The sequence below is a fragment of the Artemia sp. Qi Xiang Cuo genome, chromosome 9 (assembly GCF_049724085.1).
Source record: "Artemia sp. Qi Xiang Cuo chromosome 9, ASM4972408v1, whole genome shotgun sequence".
Lineage (NCBI taxonomy): Eukaryota > Metazoa > Arthropoda > Branchiopoda > Anostraca > Artemiidae > Artemia > Artemia sp. Qi Xiang Cuo.
The window spans coordinates 30,356,485-30,378,760 of record NC_142802.1 but is presented as its reverse complement, the minus strand read 5'-3'; the positions used below and the strand labels follow the sequence as shown (position 1 = coordinate 30,378,760).

General features: G+C 34.8%; 1 protein-coding gene across 1 annotated transcript; it reads right to left on the bottom strand.

Moving 5' to 3' along the window:
- Pbgs (Porphobilinogen synthase) lies at positions 1 to 21,172 on the bottom strand. The gene is made up of 5 exons (XM_089093986.1): positions 21,030 to 21,172; positions 17,832 to 17,979; positions 13,464 to 13,562; positions 8,810 to 8,930; positions 1 to 269 (listed from the first exon to the last, which is right to left on the bottom strand). The coding sequence occupies exons 1-5, from the start codon at positions 21,140 to 21,142 to the stop codon at positions 16 to 18; spliced, it is 735 nt and encodes a 244-aa protein (XP_088950112.1). The 5' UTR covers positions 21,143 to 21,172; the 3' UTR covers positions 1 to 15.
- Positions 21,173 to 22,276: the final 1,104 nt, after the last annotated feature.

Here is a 22,276-nt window from a genome sequence, read left to right as displayed (position 1 = left end):
GTTTAGACATCTTTATTACAATGGGAAATCACTTACCACAGCTCTTAAAGCAAGCCCTGAACTGCCACCTGGAAGTTGGTAACACCTTCTATCTCCAAAGGTGGGTGCTGAATTTGCGGCATCTCTAAAGGGTCCATAGAAGCTGGAAGCAAATTTTGCAGCATAGGATAATACAGATACTTTATTTCCATAGCCATTTTCATCAAGGATTTTCTTAATTGCTGCAATACGGCAATCCATCATGTCAGATGGGGCAATAATATGTGCGCCTGAAAGAGACGTTTCATCAAGTTAAGCTTGATGTGTAAATGTACAGGCAAGGCCGTATCAGGGGGAGGGTCAGGGGGTCCCCCCCGAAATGTTTGTCCAACTCATAAAAACGTAACAAAAATGAATATAAACAAATTTTCGATGTATTTTATAAAGTTTTTTTTGTAAAGCCCCCCTCCCGAAAACAGCCTATATACGACCCTGTGTATAGTTTTCAATTCTACGCTGCCAGCTTCTCAACGTTTTTGGTTAATTTTTTCACTCCGACAAAAAAATTGTTCGATAAAATCCTGCAGATCACTGAAATTACAGACTTGTGTTAATAAACAGATTCTTTTGTGTTAATAAACTTGTTGAAACGTGATCCTTTAGAAGGTCCCAGAGCCAGCATTTTAAAGAAGTTAGGCTTGAAGAAAGCGAGGCTGAGGCTGTGCAACTGTTCTTGCTAAGCATCCCTAAAAGGTGCATATGGTCTTTGAAAATTGACCTGTAAGATAATCCAATATGTTCCGACAACAGTGAAGGGGTGAACACAATTAGTCGTCTACGACTAGATAAAAATGCTTCAGGCTGTTATAAACTAGTCTAGTCAAAATCTACAAAATATCTAATAAGTTAAAAAACTATTAACATGCATCTCAGGCATGACGTATGGCCAATCTTGCAGATTAGAAATTATAGACTGATTCATTGATTAATTGATGATTCTGCGACCTCTCTGGTTTTGAGCCTTGGGATGCTTTGTATATTGCACAGCATGATTCTTTAATGACCAAATTGCCTCTACTTCCTAAATATCCACCAGGAATCGACAGTTGTGAGCCATTAGTACGGCTCCTAATATTGTCATCTTATGAAATTTTTTTTTACAAATAATGGAATTGAATAGCCCTTTCATATGGCTAATAGCATCATCTTTTTTAATACTAGACGATCAGTTTACGCTTCAAAAATCAGTAATAATAAATACTAGCCACTAATGTCACTAGATACTAGCAAAAATATCAGTTATAAATAAATACTAGCCACATTTATTATGTGCCGTCGAAACAAAAACAAAATGGTATATCCAGTACAATGCTTTTAAAAATGAATCAGAAAAAGAGACGGATCCTAATTTCCCACTTGCAGTTGTGGAAGCTAATTTAATTCATAGGAGCTAATGTATATGTACCAAAAATGTGACAGACTGTCCATATTACGCTGTAATTTTCACGTTTTTTTTTGTTCTATTGAATTCCCGAACTACTTAACTTTACCGAGAGAAAGCCAAAAACATTTGCTTTGGCTCATGTATAAAATTATAAAAATGTGAGATAAGCACTTAGAGCAAGTGCTCAAACGCCTTGAGCTTTCTTTGGCCCAAGACACACTTGGCGTTTTTTTTATCGAGCATTTGTTTTACCGGTTTATTTTTTTACTGGACATTTTTTAGATGTACATAGGATACTCGTAGTATTGCAACATACACATTGGGCGGTAAAAAAAAAAAAACTCGGTAAAAGAAACGTCAATGGCAGTATTGAAGCCGTCAATTGTCACTACAATAACGAACTGCAAAATAAACGACCGTTTATCCTAAAGCCTACGCCAAGATGGTGGCTTATGGAGGCATTTTTTGTTGTTGTTTTTTTTACCGCTAACGAATGCTGACGCTGATGAGACAGTGTGTTTGCAGCACAGTTTATATAATTAGCAGTATGATCATTCTCTATCTCATCCATTATAAAAACCCGGACCGGGGTGCGAGTGCTCCGGAGAACGTTTTTGCAGATATAAACATAGGCGAAGTCAGATTAGCGGGAATGCAGGTTTGTCTGTTTCCGACTGTTTCCATCAAAGTGCATTGAAACAAACGGAAATAAAGCTAATGCAGAAACAACTTACACTCAAAAGGGCAGAAATAAGTGGGAGGAGCTTTTTGTTCACGAAGACCAGAAATGATCTGCAATAAGCTTACTGGTATATTGTGTCTACTGTAGTTTGCAGAAAGTATATCATAAAAAAAAAAAAAAAAAAAAAAAATGGGAAGATAATTTGATTAACAAATAAAAAAAATAAAAGCCTATTTATCTTAGATAAAAAATAGGTTGTTAAACCAATTTATGTGCCCTAAACTAAATACTATTTTAACAAATTTTGAATTCATTTACATTAAAAAAATTTATATCTCATGGTTTTCAGAATAGATTCTAGTTTAACTGTTCCCCCCCCCCCATTCATACAAACATAGAGGGGTCTTAAAATGCATTTTCAATGTGTAAGGGGACAAATTTGTCGTTTTTTCTACTATTTTCAATGAAAATACAAAAAGACTTTATTCAGTGAACAAATAGGGATTAATTAATCCTAAACTTGCACCTGCTTAATAGGCGACTGCTTCGAAATTTCGACTTAATAAAATTTTGTTGAACTGTGTCAGATTTATTTATGATCTATCATATACCTTATTAACGACTGATGTTGCGAAAGTAGAATGTTTACTGCCCAGTGAGTACGCGCTAGTTGAGGCAAAAAAAAAAAAAAAAACGCCAGAGAAAGGTCCAAGAAACGCTAAGTCTTTCTCGGGCCTTTCTCTATATGGCAGTGTAATAAATAAAAGTGTTATAAACCAAGAAGCCTTTCCCTGAAAACCAATCGTTAGGGAACTAAACTGTTACTTTATCCATATTCCTTTATATTGTACCATGAGAACCGTTCATTTTTCTTCATCTCCTCTCTTCCCAAGGCTCTTAGACCTTGACAATACTCCTTCTTTGGTCTTTCATCAATCAACTTACTTCCATCGTGAGTCAAACAATATTCAAATCCTCTCTCTCTCTAAAAAAATGTTTGAAATTCAACAGAAATTGTTTGCAAGGCTTACCAACAAAAAAATCGGAAGTTCAACAGCTGAAAATCATTGGAGTTGAATATTTAGGGCATTATTGGAATTCCCAATCATTAATGAATTTCCAACTTGTGGAGAAACAAAAATATTGGATTTACCAAACCAAGGTAAAATTTCGATTGTTTACAGAATTAGCTGTAAAATCAACATATTTGGTGATGATTCATCAGCGGTGGCAACCCTGATTAACATACAGTGAATATAAGCCATATGTTATACCCATGGTAATCAGAAATATCACAAGTATTCACGCTTCCGTACCTACTCGGATCACATCTATTTCATCCCAACTGGTCATAATAACAGCCAAGACAGGGTTGCCAACTTTTTGCCCTTGAGCATCCAAAAATGTGTCATTTTCAGCCAAATTATGTCCATATTTTGTCTATAATATGTCCAACTTTAAATCTCAGAAACTAGTTTTTTTACGACTTGTAAACCGCTTTCAAAGTGGTCAGTTAACATCAAATATAGAGAAACGAAAACTATTAATTTAGTACGTCCATAAAGAACGAATTTGTGTGAAAGCACAAAAGTTATAAAATCATGTAAACAGTAAAAAACTACTTGTGCGAGCTTAAGGCTCACCTTCCTACGAGATTTCCACTTGACAGGTATTATCGGCATGAGGGTCAGCATTTTCACTTCTTTTGGTAGCTTTTTGCCATCCAGAGTACTTCTTGCGCATGTCATAAAGTGCGATCGAGGAGTCAAGCGACGTTGCAGAGCGCTAGATAACCTGGGTTACCCTTCAGTCACTTTTGATTCTTGAAAAGAGCACTAGAGCTCTCAATTTTCAATCGAATGACCTCATTTCGAAGTTTCCACCACAATTCCTTCTATGTGAAGTACCTTGGTAAGAAAAAAAAATACATTGTGCCTACATCACTCTTCACTTTAGCAGTGCTATTGCACTGCCTATGATGTCTGGTCGTTTTGAGTTTTAATCATTATAGGAATTTATATCTGCTGAATCATCAGAAATAACTGTCAATTCAGTGTGTCAAGGGGTCTGCGATTTCATCAGCGTGAAAAGTATTAAGATGGCTTTAGTAAGGGGAGGGGGGTATACCTAAAACCTTCGTAAGAGTGTACTTAACAACTTCTTTAAGTTTCTTGGCGATCAGATGAACAGCGTAGTAATGCATAAACAGGGTGTACATTTATATATATATATATACATATATATATATATATATATATATATATATATATATATTTTTTTTTTTATTTATATATATATATATATATATATATATATATATATATATATATATATATATATATATATATATATATATATATATATATATATATATATATATATATATATATATATATATATATATATATATATATATATATATATATATATATATATATATATATATATATATATATATATATATATATATATATATATATATATATATATATATATATATATATATATATATATATATATATATATATATATATATATATATATATATATATATATATATATATATATATATATATATATATATATATATATATATATATATATATATATATATATATATATATATAAACATTCATATATGTTTTTCTTCATAAAAGTCCACATTGAATTAATGGAGCTTATAAATCATTTTTGTTTAACTTCTCAGTTATAATTTTCTAAATAATTAATTCATGTCTAAAGAAATAAAATCTAGGAATATATCCACTAACACAAAAATATCGGTGCCAATAAGAATGACATAAATATATTTGAGTAGTTTGTACAAGAATTCATCACTTACATCTACGTTACATTTTGCCGATCTTGGACGATAGCAAAAATTTATAATAGTTAGGATATGTTCTTTTACACTTCTAATTAGTTCCATTTCAAAAATTAGCACTTGAGAGCTAAAAGGTTCTCTACTTCTCACCCAGTCACGGAAACACTCGTTGTTCGAGCAATTTAACCCAGTGAGCCAGTTAAGGCAGTTAGGAGCAAGATGCGATCTGAATTTTGGATTTGTTTATCCAACTTTTTCAGAGCTCTTCGAACAATTGTATCCTCATGAAAGGCAGAATAAATCTCATTCAGGTAATTATTTATCCTCCATCTACTGTTTCCCCTCACTTCTTATAGATTTCCGATCATTACTGCGTTATTCTTTAGGTTCGGCATTCGCTACTTGCATTTTTCCATTTAAACGGCCCACTGATGATATTAGTAGAAGTATCTCATCCTTGGGTATTCCCAACTGATGTTGTATTTTCAACTTGACATTTTCAATACTTGAATTGGGCTCCACTTCAATTGTTCTTATTTTCCCAGAACAATGTATGAACAGCATATGTTTGTCACTTTCAACATTTACTGGTGACGGTTTTGTGTCATCGCGGTCTTTGGCCTCAACAGTTTCTTTTACTATAGGTGAAATACTTCCACAGCTCTTACTACTTGCGCCATTATCATTGCTTTTGTCAGTTGGAGTGCCACTGTCAACTTTAATTTTATTTTTAATTTGAACATGCTCCTTTGTGGCTGGAACAGTAACATTCTCAGACTCAGTGACTGATTTGGGCTCAGTATTCATCGAGCTTTCATCCAGTTTTGATTCTGTATACATTTTAGTGGCCCACGTAATTGCTATTCCAGCACATGAGACTGGAATCCCAATGGCAAGACATTTAATGATGCTCATCTTATAACTCTTTTTAAATAACTAATGAAAATGCCAGGAAATTTTCGTGTATATTGTAAAAATGATGTCATAGTTTTCGCAGAGCTATGATGTTTATACAACCTGAAATGACTTCACACAAAATGTGAAGTCATGCTAACTCATCAATGAAAAGGAAAACAAATGATACCGAAATATACCTGAGAAATATTTCATCAGTTCTCTAATCGGTCTTTTCTAAGGAAATTAATTTACGAAATGACGAAGCCATAATAAGAACTGATAATTTATTAGATTGTGATGATTTATTTAAATCTAGAAGGCCAAGCATACACGTTCAATTAAGTTACACCATTTCATCGTTCAGTTAGCGTTTATTACTAACCGCATGAAGGTTCTTTATATAAAAAGCTTCCACAAAATTTGTTTCGGCTCTGACATAGAATGTTTTCACTATCCTACCCATTTTGTACAGTTTGAGGAGTCTAAAACCATCTCAATCAATAGAGACTTAACACAAGTGACTAGAAAAGCTAAAAAAAAAAAACACATGTTTGCAAATCTTTCAACAAATTGGCCCCATGCAAGAATTATTCCGTATGAAATGATTTTGTTTTTGGTTGTTTTTTTGTCGTTGTTGTTCAGGCTATGAAGACAGCACAATACAATGGATACAGTGGCATCAACCCAGGTTGAGGGCATTTGCCCCTTCCCCCATCATTTTGATAAGAAATAATAAAAAATACTAAAAAATATAAAAAAAGAATTAAAAAAAGAAGAAAAAACTAAGAGAAAATAGAAAAATAACAAATTACTGCCCTAGATTATGAAAATTACATTTTGCCCCCTCTCCTTCCCCTTGTAAGTTTTGTTTTTGGTATTTGCGCAAAAAAAAATATATTTAAAATGTTTTCACCTGTTTTACCTTAAAAAATAAAAAATCATTAAAACTTTATGGAATAAATATCATTATATGTGTATTAAACTGACAATCCGCGGTCATTTGTTGTTTTTTTTTCAGTGCAAATTATGTGTTCAGCCCTAGTGCAAAGGCATGGGGGTTATCAGCCCTACTCAGTTAATTTTTGATCGTTTTGAGTTTGAATAGTTTTTTTTTTATTGTAATTTCTGTTCGTTTTGAGTTGCATCTATTGATTGATGGTGATTTGTGGTAGTTTTACACTTCGAAAGTTATTTGACTTTATTTCTGCTCATTTTTGACTTAGCGGAGCTCTTTACTATTCTTTGAAAAACTTGTTTTGTGGAAAAAGTTTTTAAATTAATAGAAGAAAATAGTAAGCAAAACCTTCAAATTCGAGCGAACTTGGCGCACTTTTTTCGATCTTGGATCTTGGCAACTTCCAATGGAACGATTGATCTTGGGTTCCCACGTCATAACCATGTTTGTCACCCATGTTCAGTCATATTTTGTCACCAGTTATAATCCTCTGAAACAAAGTTGAGTCGTCGCGGACAGAGGCCAACAGCTTCTTAGCAGTGTTGATGCAATCGTGTTTTTGGTCGAAATTGAGGTAATTTTTTTTACAAATTTCATTAGTAATTTCTCTAGCGTTGATTTGACGATTGGCCAATACTACTTTCATCATTTCATCAATGTTTTTGTCTGTTGTTAACGTGCTCGGGCGTCCAGCACGCTCTTCGTCCTTCGCATATTGTCGCCGTCTGAGAACATTTTGTACCACCGATAAACGTTACTTCGGTCCAAGGTAGCTTCACCACATAGCCAAAGTAAACATTAGGTATGTGTCCACGCACTTAATTTTGTTTTTAAACACAATCTGATGCACATTGAGAATTTAATCTCTTATGCTACACGCAAAAAGAATGACGCAATGGGAGGGGCACACTCGTCGCTCCAAATGCCAATAATAAAGGCGAGGCGTACAAAAAAATATTCATGGGAATCAAGAGGGATTAGATATCAATTCCTATCCACCAGCCCCCATCCCAAGAACTCATTCTTCATTTTTCTGAAGGTTCTGTCAAATCTTGAAAATTTGGCCATTAAAATCCACTCTTTGAGACATAGGGAACCCCCACCCCTCTGCTTAAACAATAAACCACTTCTCTTTTTTTATAATTACTGATGCGCGCTTATACACCACTGTATATAACTTTATGAAACATCAAACAAATCAATTTAGTCAAATGAAGCTTTAAAATAAGTGTCAGAAACTTTTTTCTGCGATGAGAAGGGAGCTATCATCCGATGACATTTTTATTCAGACTTAGTCTAAATGAAGACAGATGAGAGATTAATTTCTAATCCTCCTCGCCCTTTTCTATATTTATCTGAAGGTTAATAGAGAGCTAGATAATTTGGGCATCAAAATACACTCTTTGAGACATCTGGCGCCCTCCCGTCCGCACAATGAACCAGCGCTCCTCCTTCTTGATAGTTGATATGCAGTTATACATCGTTGGTCATAATTTTATGAAGAATACATCTAAATGAAACATTATTAAATAGATGTCTAATAAGTGACTTTCCAGGAACGAATACGCTACCGTGCGGCATTACTTCCTCTACAACTTGGAGGCTTAAAGTATAGTTTTTCAATCCTTTTAAATCGAATGGTTATCTCACGATTTTTCAATCGATAGCAATTTGGTCTAGCTGCGTTCGTCTTCGTAATGTGAGCCACCCTCGGGCCCAAATTTCACTTTGGTGTCAAAAATGACAGAAAACATCACTTTTCCATGGCACATTTTTTTTCCACTTAAAAACGCCATTAAAACTTTTAGTTTCCATCCAAATGAGCCCTCTCCCGATTTTCTAGGACCATTACTTGGAAACGACCACCCCTGGGGGAAAAAGCCAAAAAAATAAACAGACAAAAAAAAAACACTCATCCGTAAAATTTCGGTCACTGCTAGCCCGAGTTGCTCCTTACTTATAACTCTTTATCACCAACTGTTTAATAAACAGATAAGAAATAAAAGAAAAATAGAAACAAAAGCATACCAGCTCGAGCATAAGCGAGGGATTGTGTAGCTAATCGATTTATTGACTTTTCATTGTCAATGCTTCCATCATCTCTTAAAATTCCACAATGACCATGCTGTGTATACGCACAAAGACAAACCTAAGAAAAACGCAAATAAAAGTCACACATAAATGTATTTAAAGTTCCCACTTATCTGAATTTTAAATTTCAAACTTGTTTTTTTACGTTTTTCTGATGTGTAACATTTTTCGCTATTTTTAAGAAAAAATGTTTCAAATAAAAAAAAATTGTAGGTTAAAACCCAAATGAATTTGAAAAAATGACTACTGCAAGTTAGTTTTGGTTTCATCATTATAAGCAGTATAGAAAAATTGGCATCTATTACTAAAAATTGGTTCCCCATAAGCTACACAAAACTCAACTAAAAATATCCAACACGCAAAATTCAAACCGGTAGATCTCTACCCAATAAAATTCAACCTACACAAAATTTGACCCCACAAAATTCGAACCAGCAAAGTTCAATCCACGCCCAATTCAGGCAAGAAAAATTCAACCCCAGCAAAATTTAACCCACACAAAACTCAACCCGGCAAAATTCAATCCATCAAAACTCAACATCCGTAAAATCTATTTTAAATTAAATTTGACCTGAGCAAAATTTTACCTATGCAAAGGCAATGTCAAGCAACTTATAACCCAGAAAAGTAAACCAATACAAAATTCAAACTAGAAAAAATTCACCCACTCAAACATCGGTTTCCGGACAATTCCTCAGGGAATAACTGGCCACTGGGACAGCACATTTTTTTAGCTCGGAGCTTTGGGGACAATTCATGATGACAGATGGATATAGAAATCATTGCAAAGAGGGAGGGGATCTAAGGCGAGTAGCCCTTTGAAGAGACATTTTAGGAGGATTTAGATGGCGATAATGACGATTATGATGCCCACGACAGCGTCAGCCATGTTAAAACTGACAACTACGACAAAGGGGTAACAAAAATAATAACGATGACGATAATGCCGGCGAATAAGACAATGGCCCTCGACACTATCAGAAACTTTATCGTAGATACCACAACCGTTGACGACATTCTTGACGATGAATCTACTCGAGCTTTCTATGAGCATATTTTTACCTTTATTCATTATTTAAAGACTCCACACAGGCACCTTGAAAGCTTTTTATGCTAATTCCTTCTCCATGCCTCTGGTGTTGCCTCCATCAATCTCTCTTGACGAGTTGCAGATGGCTCTCACACCTGCTCATTTTGCTGGATTGAATTTTGCAGGGGAGGGGGGGGTGAATTTTAGATCGGATTGTTTTTCGTTGGTTGAATTTTCCTGGGCTCACATTTCTTGGGTTCAGTCTTGCACGGGTAGATTTGGCTTGATTTAGGTTTTGCTTCGTTAAATTTTGCTAGTTGAATTTTGCGTAGGTTGAGCTTCCCGTACCTCTTTAAGATTAGCAGGAAATAGACGCATTAGCTTTTGTGGGTGATATTTTTACCATCGATATCTCACTTTAAATTAGAAAAAAAATTGTGGCGCTAAGCAATTAGAAAATACAGCTAGTCAAGTTAACTGGTAACAATATTAAGTAAATTGGTAAACAAAGTTTATAAACTATACTACGTAGATAAAGCAAACAACGGAAATATGAATAATTGGAAATAGTAAAAGTGTCTATAGTATACTTTTCTTTAGTATAAAAAGTCTTACCTTTGAACTAATACTGAAAAAATCCATGCTGTTCATACCAATTATAATTACAGGCCTAGTTCCTCAATTTTTTTTTTTGAATAATTGATAGAAAAAATAAGGACATTATAAGGACAATATGGACATATCCTGGATAATATTTGTTTTCCAGTCTACAGGGGCAGAAAATGATGCACTACCAGGGGTCTCCAAACCACGGCCCGAGGGCCACATCCGGCCCGAGGATAGATTTTGTCCAGCCCGCGGAGAGCTAGCATACTTGAAAAAGTATTCTAATTTTATGCTGAATAACTATTAATATGATATCTACATTGATATGGTCATGGGCTAACTACTCATAACATTGTTGTAGGCTTATTGTTATTGTTTTTGTGATTAGTTGGATAAAGAAACACAAAATTGTAATGAGTAAAGACATGCATAATATGCAGAAAATTTAACTTCAGTATATAATAACTAACAAATTATTGAAATGAATCCAACTAACATTTTATACATTTTAAATAAAGACATAACTTTTAACAAGCATAATGACATGTAAAATACTAATGAGATTTATGTAACTGAGATTTTCCACCGATAATAGTTTGTAGTTGTGGACTAATTTTACTTGTACCAATTATTAAAAGAGATTTAAGATGCTCATCAGTTAAATTAGATCTGTAAATATTTTTTGTGTACTTCATTTTGGAGAAGGTCTTCTCACGCAAATAAGTAGTACCAAAAACAGAAAACAGCCCACAATCAAATTTATGCAAATTATCAAATTGTGTCAGGGGAAGACTCTTATAAAATTCGAACAAAGATGAGTTTTGATATTTATTCTTAATTATATCACTGCACTGTAGATCAATCATTTCCATTTATAGTTCCGGGGCTAGGGTTTCAATGTCAGTGTCAAAAGGATTCTGAAAAATATTAATTTGATTCGCATTGGCATCAAAGTCCGTGAAACGAGTATCAAAATTTATTTTCAAAGCACTCAAAGATTCGATTGCAAAATCGATAGGAAACTCAGTCTCAGTTGTGTGGCTGAATATGTCACGTGTTTTAAAATGTGAAAAACATTTACTTCGTAGTTGTGATTGAAACAGTATCAATTTCTTCCAGAATGATTTGATATTAGTGGATAAATCAGGAAGAGGCTGGTTTTCTCCTTGCAATCTCAAACTCAGTTCGTTCACATGTTTTGTCAAATCAACATAGAATGCTAACTTACACAGCCATGCGTTATTTTGTAATTCAGTAAGAGGGCGATGCTTTTCATTCAACAAAATTTCGATCACTGCTTGAAGTTAAAAAAAGCGCCGAAGGACTTTCCCACAACTAAGCCAACGTACGGCAATATAATAAGGTAAGTCATTATCTCCAATCTCTTCAATAAATTGTTGGAATTGTCGGTGATTCAGCCCAAAAGATCTGATAAAATTAACAGTTGATATGACTGGTTTCAGAACTTCAGACATATCCAAACATTTTCCGCACAAAGACTGTTGATGAATAATACAAGAGCGACCACTCCTTTATCTTTCCTACTCACGTTTTTGCCTCCATCAGTTGTAATACATTTCAAGTTTTTCCATCGAAGGTTCTTTTGATTAATGGCCATTTCAACTCCTTTAAAAACATCTGTACCAGTAGTTGTGCCATGAATACTATACATATCAAGAAGTACATCATGCACTTCAGAGCTTTTATCTACTCCTCGAAAATAAATCAACACCTGAACAGTATCTGACACATCCGTTGACTCATCCAAGTTCAAAGAAAACCACTCAACATGTCCTTTTTTGTAGAACAGTTGAGAGGATATATTTTCAGTGATGTTTTCTACCCTTCGAGCCACAGTGTTTGCTGACATACTGACAGTTTCTAATAAATTTACCTTTTCAGGGCACATTTCTTCGGCTACTGCAATTATGCATTCTTTGATCATTTCTCCATTGGTGAATGGTTTTCCACGCTTTGCAATTTCAAGAGCCACACGAAAGCTCGCACGAGTTGCAGCCTCTTGTTCAGTTTTGAGTTTTATAAATGAAGATTGCTGCGATTTCAATCCCCACTTCATAGCTTCGAATTTTCCTGTCCGCAAACTTCCTGTATATTTTGAGTAATTTTGAATATGTTTTGCTTCATAATGACATTTAATGTTATATTCCTTGAGAACGGCTATATTTTCATTGTAAATCCAACACAGAGCCTTGTTACTGGACTCAATTACGAAATACTGAATGTTCCACTGATCTTTGAATTTTCTGCATTCACTATCAATTTTTCGCTTCTTTTCCATGCTACTAATTCACACACAAAAGCAACGATTCAAATCAAAATACTGTTACAAAGATGTCTTAAACTTAAACAAGCACAAACACGTTTTAAGGAGGTACGCACTATTTTATTCACAACAGTGTCATAGGAACTGACTTGTGGTTGCGCCACTAGCCTTCTTATATATTCCAATTACTGCCATCTAGAAGTTAGTTTCCACCTGTGTCCACCAGATATTGTATCACGTTACTCCTCATGGCTCGTACTCTATGACTAATCTAGAAATTACAGATAATGAAAGGAAAATTAATAATATGCAGTGTTGCCGTTTTGCAGACTTTAGTCCGATTTGCAGCCTTTTTTAAACTTTGCGTACTTTTACGGACTTTTTTTTCATCAGTGAACTATTTCACTTTTTACCACCTGGCAACATTGATAATATAGTTTTGGCCCTCGGAACTTACTGGAGTAATCAGTATGGCCCTGAGGCTGGAAAGTTTGGAGACCCCTGCTCTGCACGATTTAGCAATTACAATCTCTATTCGTCCGCAATTTTTCTGCAGAAGTATTTTTCTAAGCAAGCGTTAGTGGTGCGAGTGGATCAAGTTTTGAATTACGCAATCTATAGTTTTAAGAAAGTCTGAACATGTGGATGAAATAAAAAGATAAACTACTTACATCGCATGCTACAACGAGATCCGGATACTCTTTTCTTAGAAGCTTGACACTTTTGATTACGGGGTTGGAGTCCGAGTCACAATGAGTAGCGCATTCGTCCTTGAAGAAAAACAAAGATGATAAAAACAGCTATAAAGATAAACTTAAAATTGATCAGTGGCGCTATTTCACGAACATATTGAGAGGGGCAAAATACGTTTTTCATAATCAATACGGGGTAATCTTGTTTTTTTCTTATCTTTACTAAAAACAGGTGTTTTTGAAATCTAGGAGAGGGACAGATGCCCCCACTCTATTCCCATTGAGTGGTGCAACTAGAATTGGTATCAGTTACTTTATTTATTTTATGTATTATTTTGCCTTTAATTTAATAATAAGAAATCAAACAGTTCGTGGCAACGAACTGTAAGTAAGGAGCGGCGTCGCCCAATAGTAAACGAAACCGTGAAAAACGGAATTTTGATAACAATAGACCCATGAAAATGATTTGCTGTTTATACCGATTCCATTAAGTTTAAAGTTACCCATCAAAAGCTAAAAGCCTGAGGAAATTTGCCTGATTTTTGAAAAAGAGGAGAAACGCCCCCAAAAAGACAAGCGACAAAAATCACACGATCAGATTCATCATATCAGAAAACCTTACTACATAGGTTTCAAACTCCCATTTACAAAAATGTGGAACTTCGTATTTTTTGGCAGAACAAAGACCACGGATGTGTTTTCATTTGTTTTTTGCTTTATTTTCCTAGGGATGATCATATCAAACCAATTAACCTAAAAGATCGGAAGATAGCTAATTCGAACTTCATAAGTAAAGGACGAGCCTTGTTGTTAGAAATTACCTGAGTTTTGATAACACAAACATCCAATTTTATGCTGAGCCTAAAGATGTTAAATTCTTTAACTTGTTATTTACGCATCGCCAGTTACTAGCCTGAGGAAATGCCCATCATGATAAAGAGGAAAGCACCCCCAAAAGCCTGAAGTATATCAACGAAGATTACATCACCAAATTTAACTTATTTGAAAAAAGCAGGAATTACACGACCGTATCTACAAACAGCACAAAACAACAGATTTTAGTCTAGTATATCGAAAAATGAAAGTTCTAGTACCTCATTTGAGAAACAAAAGAGATGGTACCACAGAAAGATGGAAAATTTCCACTATAGGGTTGAACCAAACAGCAATTTAGGGCCTAAACTGACCCAATAGCAAACGAGCAACGATTCTGATATACCAGTAGATTTATAACTATCGAAAATCTGTTCACATAACCTCCTAATTTCAAAAGCCAAAATACCTCGGTTGTGGACCATCCATCCTTATACATGTATGTAGCCCATACAAGGTAAACGGTTATTCAAGCCAATTATTTGTAAACTTCTTTGACTGTTGGTTCATTTCATACTTTATTATTCTATGTACGGTATTGCATAGTTGCGAATCAACATTTAATGGGGGACGTCAATAGATCTATGTGTGTTTGCGTGGGGGATATGGAAACTCAGAAAATGCATTTTCAGGCCCAATTTCATAACTCTCAGTGAGAAGACCGGTATATAAATATGGAAAGGGAGGGAGAAAGACCCCCTAGGCTCCCTGAATTTTGAGGAATTTATTTAGAGTAAGCAAGCAATATGGGTTCTAGGATGAATACACTCTATATTTTCGATATTAAAATATAAATTACATTTATACGCTTACCTAAACAAAAGTGAGAAGGGGATTAAGACGTCTCCAAAGAGGTAGATTTTTTCTAAGAATCTCTCCTTAGAAAATTTGAGAGTTGTGACCTAAAACTTTATGTTCAGTATTTCAGACCACCTCCCTATATAAACATTTTGAACGGATACATTTTTTTCTAAAGGTAATTAAATTGTAGTTCTCTAAGCATGTGTATAAAACGTTTAACTTTAAAGTAAAGAGCAAGAGCGTTGAGTGGGGTGGTGACCCCTTTTCCTCTCATTTCGGATATGCCCTAATATGACATTAAAACGAACAGGAATTAAACACATAAATTATCGTCAAGGGAAATTAAGAAGCGACGTTAATATTTAAAACGAATATATACTATGAAATGTAAATGCGCCATGAAATGGCACCTTTTTTCCAAAACCACCTTTCTTTACGGCAAAGTTTCAATATATTTATGCACGATAATAATACTGTCAATGTATCTTAATTTAAGATTCAGCGTAGTGGTTTAAGAGGGGATATTTCACAGGTGGATACCCCCCCCCAAACACACACAAATATATATATATATATACGTTCACTTCTGCTTGTTTTAAGCTTTAGTTTCACTCTTTCCCTTCTTTGAACAATTTTTTTTATTACTTAGCGTGTGAAAAGACTTTTAACGCTGATTCCAAGTAAGTAAAATTAATCGGGTTTCAGAATACCTTCCAAAAGCTACTAACACAAAACAGTTTGTCTAATCTTAGAAAAACAAGCAATATTACCCCCCAAACAAAGAGAACCAAAAAATGGTTCTTTTTTGCCATTCATCTAAGGCCGACCAAAAAACAGGTCGTCCACGGGTTGGAGAAGGTCATAAAGAGGTATTTAAAAGAAATTGAAACTTCATGAAGGGGGAGGGGCAAAGATCAAAGCTTTTTGATAGATTGCGGTGGAATAGAAGCGTGCTTAGCTGTATAGACCTCAGGCGGCTTTGTGTTATACTGAGCTGTTAGCATCAAAGATTAAGAAAATCCTATCTATTGTTCCATTTGTTTTCTCCTATTTTGTTTTGTTCTAAAAATATTTAGAGACGTTTTCTTTTTTCCAAAATGCATTATGTCCTGTTTCCTTCCTCAAAAATGAAGTTGTTGACAAAGAGCATTGGAAACTAATAAGAATCGGATCTTAGGCGATTTGACAGGGGAAAACAAGGGGAAAGAATAACAGTTCTAGTTTTGCTGCAGCTTATTTAAAAAAAAAGAAAATTTCAAAGACAATTTGTGATTATCAATCTGTATCTCTATAGGATTGAAGCTGAAATTCTTTTTAATTAATAACAATTCAATGGTTTTCAAGAATAATTTGAACTGAAAAACCAGTCTGCACAAATTATGCCTATATTAGCTTTGAAAAATGTTGGCAGGTTAATTAAACTACCTGATGTCAAGCTGGTACTTGTGACAGTTTTTGAGGTTCTTTTCTGTTTGTTTTATGTGCGTATATATGAGCATGCATTCATGCATGGCTCTAGGCATTAATCCCTCCCCCCTCCCGCGGAAAACACCCCCTCCCCGCGGAAAACCCCCCAGGAAAATACCTCCCGTGGAAAATACCCCCCGGAAAATACCCATACCCGCCCCCGTGGAAAATAAGGCTTTCCAAATTCGAGAATTTTATTTGAGTTTTTTTTTTATTTCCATAGGGAGAAGGAATTTTGAAACTTGTGTATTATGCGCCACTCACTCAAGTTTACGATGTGTAAAATTCGAAAACACACTGTTTTTTTTATTAGTTTCTTCGTTACTTTAGAAATAAATTTGGGCTATAGATTTGCACCTTAGGGGGGGGGGGGTAAAGTATACCGGGTTTGCATGCAAAATGTGTTTGGTACAATTATTCTGCATATTATATGATAGATAGATAAGTGTATTTTAAAGTCACATATACGGCCATGAAAAAACCGATTTGTTCTCGAATTTTACACAGCGTAACTTGAGTGAGTGGCGCATAATACACAAGCACCAAAATTTCTTCCCCCTACGGAAAAAAAACTCAAATAAAATTCTCAAATTTGGAAAGCCTTATTTTCTATGGGGGGGTATTTTCTCGGGGGGTATTTTCCGCGGGGTGGGTATTTTTCATGGGGGTATTTTCCGGGGGGGGGTATTTTTCGCGGGAGGGTATTTTACGCTGGGGGGTATTTTACGCTGGGGGTTATTTTCCAGGGGGGTATTTTCCGGGGGGGGGGTGTTTCCCGGGGGTGATCGCCAGGGGGGTAAACTCCTGCCACCTTCATGCATATCTGTTCCTGCTTATATAATTGTGCCTCCCAACGAGTACCCACAAGGAAGCTGACTAGTCTCCCTCCCCCTCCCCACCCTATGGCAGACGCACAATTAATACAAAACTGCAGAATTTTGAAGTATTAATAAACGTCCTTTTTTTTTATAAAATATTTTACTTATTAGACACTCCCCTCCCCTCCATTCTGAAAATTTTTACTGGTCTGATTCGCTGCAGGTTTTTATTAACTATAATGATAACTAGAGCTTTCTATGTCAAGTCTTCTTTAAGTAAAACCTTTGCCTGTAGATGCATTTGGGCATGCTTGGTTGAGCCACTCAATCAACCTGATTCGGGAAAACGTATAAAACTATAGGTGAAAAAAAAAATTAAAAACCTTACTTTTTCAAGATGACTGAGAACACCGAAAAGAAGAACAGATTTTAGGCCTGCCTCAACAATTGGTCGTAATGCTTCAACTATATTCTCGTAACCATAGCGAAATACTCCTGGCATACTTAGAATTTCGTCCTTACATTCTGGAACATCCCTAAAATTGAAGATTCTGTAGATTACACGCAAATTCTTTTTCTCAAGTTGAAATATTTTTTCATGACGTTAGGCTATGATTCATAAGTATTTGTCTTGAAAAAAAAGTCTAGAAAAACAAAAAATACTCATTAAAGAAATGTCCAATCTCACTAAAGCTATTTAGCTTGCATAATGATGATTATAAATAAAGGTTTGGATAAAATTAAGCTGAAAACCAAAGCATTTTGTAAAGTTTCTTTCATACATTTATTTTTACAGTTTTTGGCCATGTTTTTTACAGTTCACTTAATTGCAATTCTTTATAAAATGTTCTTAAATCATTGAACTTAATCAGCTTTATTTTGTTACTATAGGTGCGATGACGCTTCATTTTTGAAGAATTATCCGTAGGATCGCACTGCACACAGTTTACTTCTGTGCTGCTTTCATAAACAAATATATATTTTTTAATTGACATAGTGGGTCTATTTCTGTTTAAACTCTGTTGAAAAGAGTCGTCAATGGGGGCAGAAAAGTTCAAGCAAGGCCATTTGGAACTCAATTTCATTTCAACTCTCCGAATATTTTTTTTTTCTGGTGACTATGGCATAGCTTATGGCAATTATTTTCCTTGTTTCTGGTATCCTTAGATGATTTCGGTAGCCCGAATTTTCCAATTTCGCTGTCTGAAAGTACTTATCGTAAACTGTTCCTAATTGTGCTTCACATCACAATACGCTTCAATAAGCTCGTACGGATAGGAGATTTCCACTGTTATTGTAACTTAATGTAACAGCATTGTAATCTTATTGTTACAACAGATTTATCCAGTAGAATTCATATTTAAAAGTTCAAAAGCGCCAATTAATTGAAATAACCGCTCAGGAATGAAGCGGTAGCAAACTGATGGCGTTTTCTCACCGTGTTACAATAAATCTTTCTAAAGAAAGTACCAACAAACCTACAGAAATTTATTGCCAACATTTTTTGTTGAATTGCACAAGCAAAGGTCAGAGGAAATTGTTCATAAGTTTTGAACGTGAGATTCGAAAGTTCAAAGCCTAAAAATAAAGCTCGTGATTTTCTTGTTTTAGAAATAACCATGAACGCCTTTGTATTTTATGGTCTTTTGTTTTATTTTTATCCCTGTTTTGAATCTTTAAAAATCAGCCCATATTAGGTTCATATTTTTAAAATTCACACCAAAGCGTAATCCAAGGATCTGAAGGGATTTACTCCACTCTCCTGACTTAGGTCCACTTTTTTACAGTTTTCTTTTACAATTAATCAAAACTCTAGTCTACATTTAAATTTAAACTGTGTTCGGCAGATTCCTCCCCTTCCGGAAAATGCCCCCACGGGCAATTCAGACGGAAAATGCACCTGAAAAACTTTCCCTACAGACAGTAATCCCCCGAAAAATTCGCCCCATGTGTAAAATTGAGCAGCCAAACGGAAAATAAGGCAAATAAAACAAATGAAGAAAAGAATTGCTTTGGAATATTCTACTAATGTTCCAATAATACAGGTAGAATATATGGGGTATATCTTTAGTATTTATCTTCTATTACTATTTCATTCTTTCTTTTAATTCTTTTTTTCTGGTTTTGGAGTGTTGTGGATTGAAATATCATAAGATAAAGATTAAAGAAAAGATTAAATATTAAAACAAAGGGGTAAGATAAAGATTAAAGAAATTAATAAACTTATTTGAAATAAAGAGTTCTGTCTATTCTAAATTCGCATTTTTCAGACTTGGAGTTTGAATCCACGTGATTTAAATTAAATTCAAAAAAAAAGAAACGTCCAATAATGGTACTTCAGACGGAAAAACCTTTGAATAGACGCCTAGTGAAAACGTTCTCGATCACAAGGGGTTAACTGGTATATTGTACTTCTTAGTCTCAGCCTGAATCTCTGTGCATTTTTGTCATAGGGCAACACTTCCATAATTGCCACTAATCTGATATTTCTACATTGTTTTCTTTAGTCTTTATCCATCCCTATGACAAATCAGCCCCAGAAACATGAAGAAAAGAATCAGTATAAATGAAGATACAAAAACAAATACTATAGGATGTTCTACACTATATATTTGAACTTTATTGTGGAAAATAGGAAGAATTTTCAAAAATCCCTTCTTTTCTTCATTCTTTTATTTGGCATACACATTTTTTTTTATCTTTGGCTGCTCAATTTTGCATGTGGGGGAATTCTCTCGGGTAATTATCTGCAGGGTTTTCTGAAGGGAATGGTCCTTAGGGGGAATTTTCCAGGTTGTAAATCAGTCTAGAACCTTCTCTGACTACCAAGGCTTCCCTCCCAGATTTGGGTACAACTTTATTTCGTGCAGGTTTTACTTACATTTATACATATTTGTCAAAAAAAACACTAATCTGACCCCCCCCCAAAAAAAAGAAAAAATGATACTAGTGGATTATGCGGGCCCACCGCTATAAACTGTGTCAAGGAAACCAGTCCCGAAACCCGTCAAACAGGCTATTTGCAAGAGACCGCTATAGATAAATGATTGCAAAGTCGCGGTTTCTCAATGAGTTACAATAATAAAACGATTGTTTTTGGGGGTTTAGGGTGAAAAAGGTACCTAGGTTATGTTACGTATTTAATGTATGCTATGCTAATTCCCCCCCATCCCTAATGTGAAAATATATAGCCCAAATTTGTTTCTAAGCTATTATATATTTATCCTATTTTATTTTATTTCGTTAGCATTATAAGTTTCTCAAGGCCGTACCCAAGGGAGGGGGGGGGGGTTAGGGGATGTTTGTCTGACCTCTAATGTTTGTCTGACTCGTAAGAATGTAACAAAAGTGGATATAAACAATTTTCTTATGCATTTTTTGTAGCCCCTACCCCCTGAAAAAAAATCCTGGGTACGGCCTTGAGGTTTCTGCGGGGAAGGGGGATTAACAAGCGAAAATTTTTCCGTGAGAAAGAGATATTTCTTGGTCTCGAAATTCATAAGCATCAAAACTGCCATCTACAAAAATTTTGAAAAGATATAAAAAACAAAAAGAAATTAAAGAAGAATAAGGAAAGCAAACCAACATAATAAACGCAGGAAACATAAGTGCCTCTCTTGTAATATGCACATTTCCGTTTTGCCATTTTCTTAGTGTAGAATGGAAATAGCCACTATGAATTTTATGTGAAACATCCATTATGTCAAGCACAACCTACAATGATGCAACTAAACAGACTGACAATTTTTATGAAATCCATTTTTAACATCTGGAGCAGTTGGAACGTGTGCCAAACCTGTTATCTTATTCTTTTTAACATGTGATTGAAGTTGTAAAAACAATTATTTCTTTCTTAAAGGAAATTATAGTAAGATAATGTATTTTTCTTATTTAAAGCTATGTGGTGGAAAAAATGCATAACATTTTTAATTACCAGAAGTTAGTTTAGGATTTGAAAATAATATGAAGGTTTGAATGAGGGGAGTACTGTAGGACTCCCATTGCCGGCGTTCCGGCACTGCGAAAAGGCTTTGAAATTAAATTTCCTTCTCACCGCATTCTTTTCGGTTCAGCTGGACTCAGTGGCGGATCCAGGATTTTTTTTTTGGCGGGGGGGGGGGGCAAAATAGGTTGATACGATAAACGTGCGTTAGGAGAAAGTTTAACGCAAACTTGCGTTAATTAAGTAAATTACACTACTTTAGACTATGTTAGGGAGACGCGCGCCCCCCTAGATTCGCCACTGGCTGGACTGTTTCAAACCAAGCCTTCGACAAACACTCGAATTCTCTTTTATCATTTTCAAGAGAAGTCACGAACCTAATTTCCTCTTGGACAATGATTCTCTTTTCTTCCCAATAAATTTAAAATGATATAATTAAGGAGTTGACATAATTATGTATTTTGTTTAAGTAGGGAAGATTTTACATTTAATCCAACATAATTCAAGCAGCTGTTCCTCAACTGATAATGTTTAAACCGATGTCGAATTTATGATAATAGGTATGAGTAGTCAAAATACATTTGTTTATTATTTAACAATTTAACTATGATTCAATAAAGGTATAAAAAATCAAGTATTATTCAATATTCCCTTGATTTGTTATTTTCTTCTGTCTTTCATGCTGTTACAGCTACAATAATAAGCTCATTTCAATCATTAACAAATTTGGCAGAACCTTAGTCATTTTACAAAACAGTCTGTGGTGCTGTATCCATATATTCATAATGCAACCTAAAGCTTTGTTTTCTTTAAAACTCCCCAGAAGGTACAGTGCTGCCCTTAGTACATTTATTTCTTACTCTAACGCTGTCTTCTTCAGTGTAAACAAA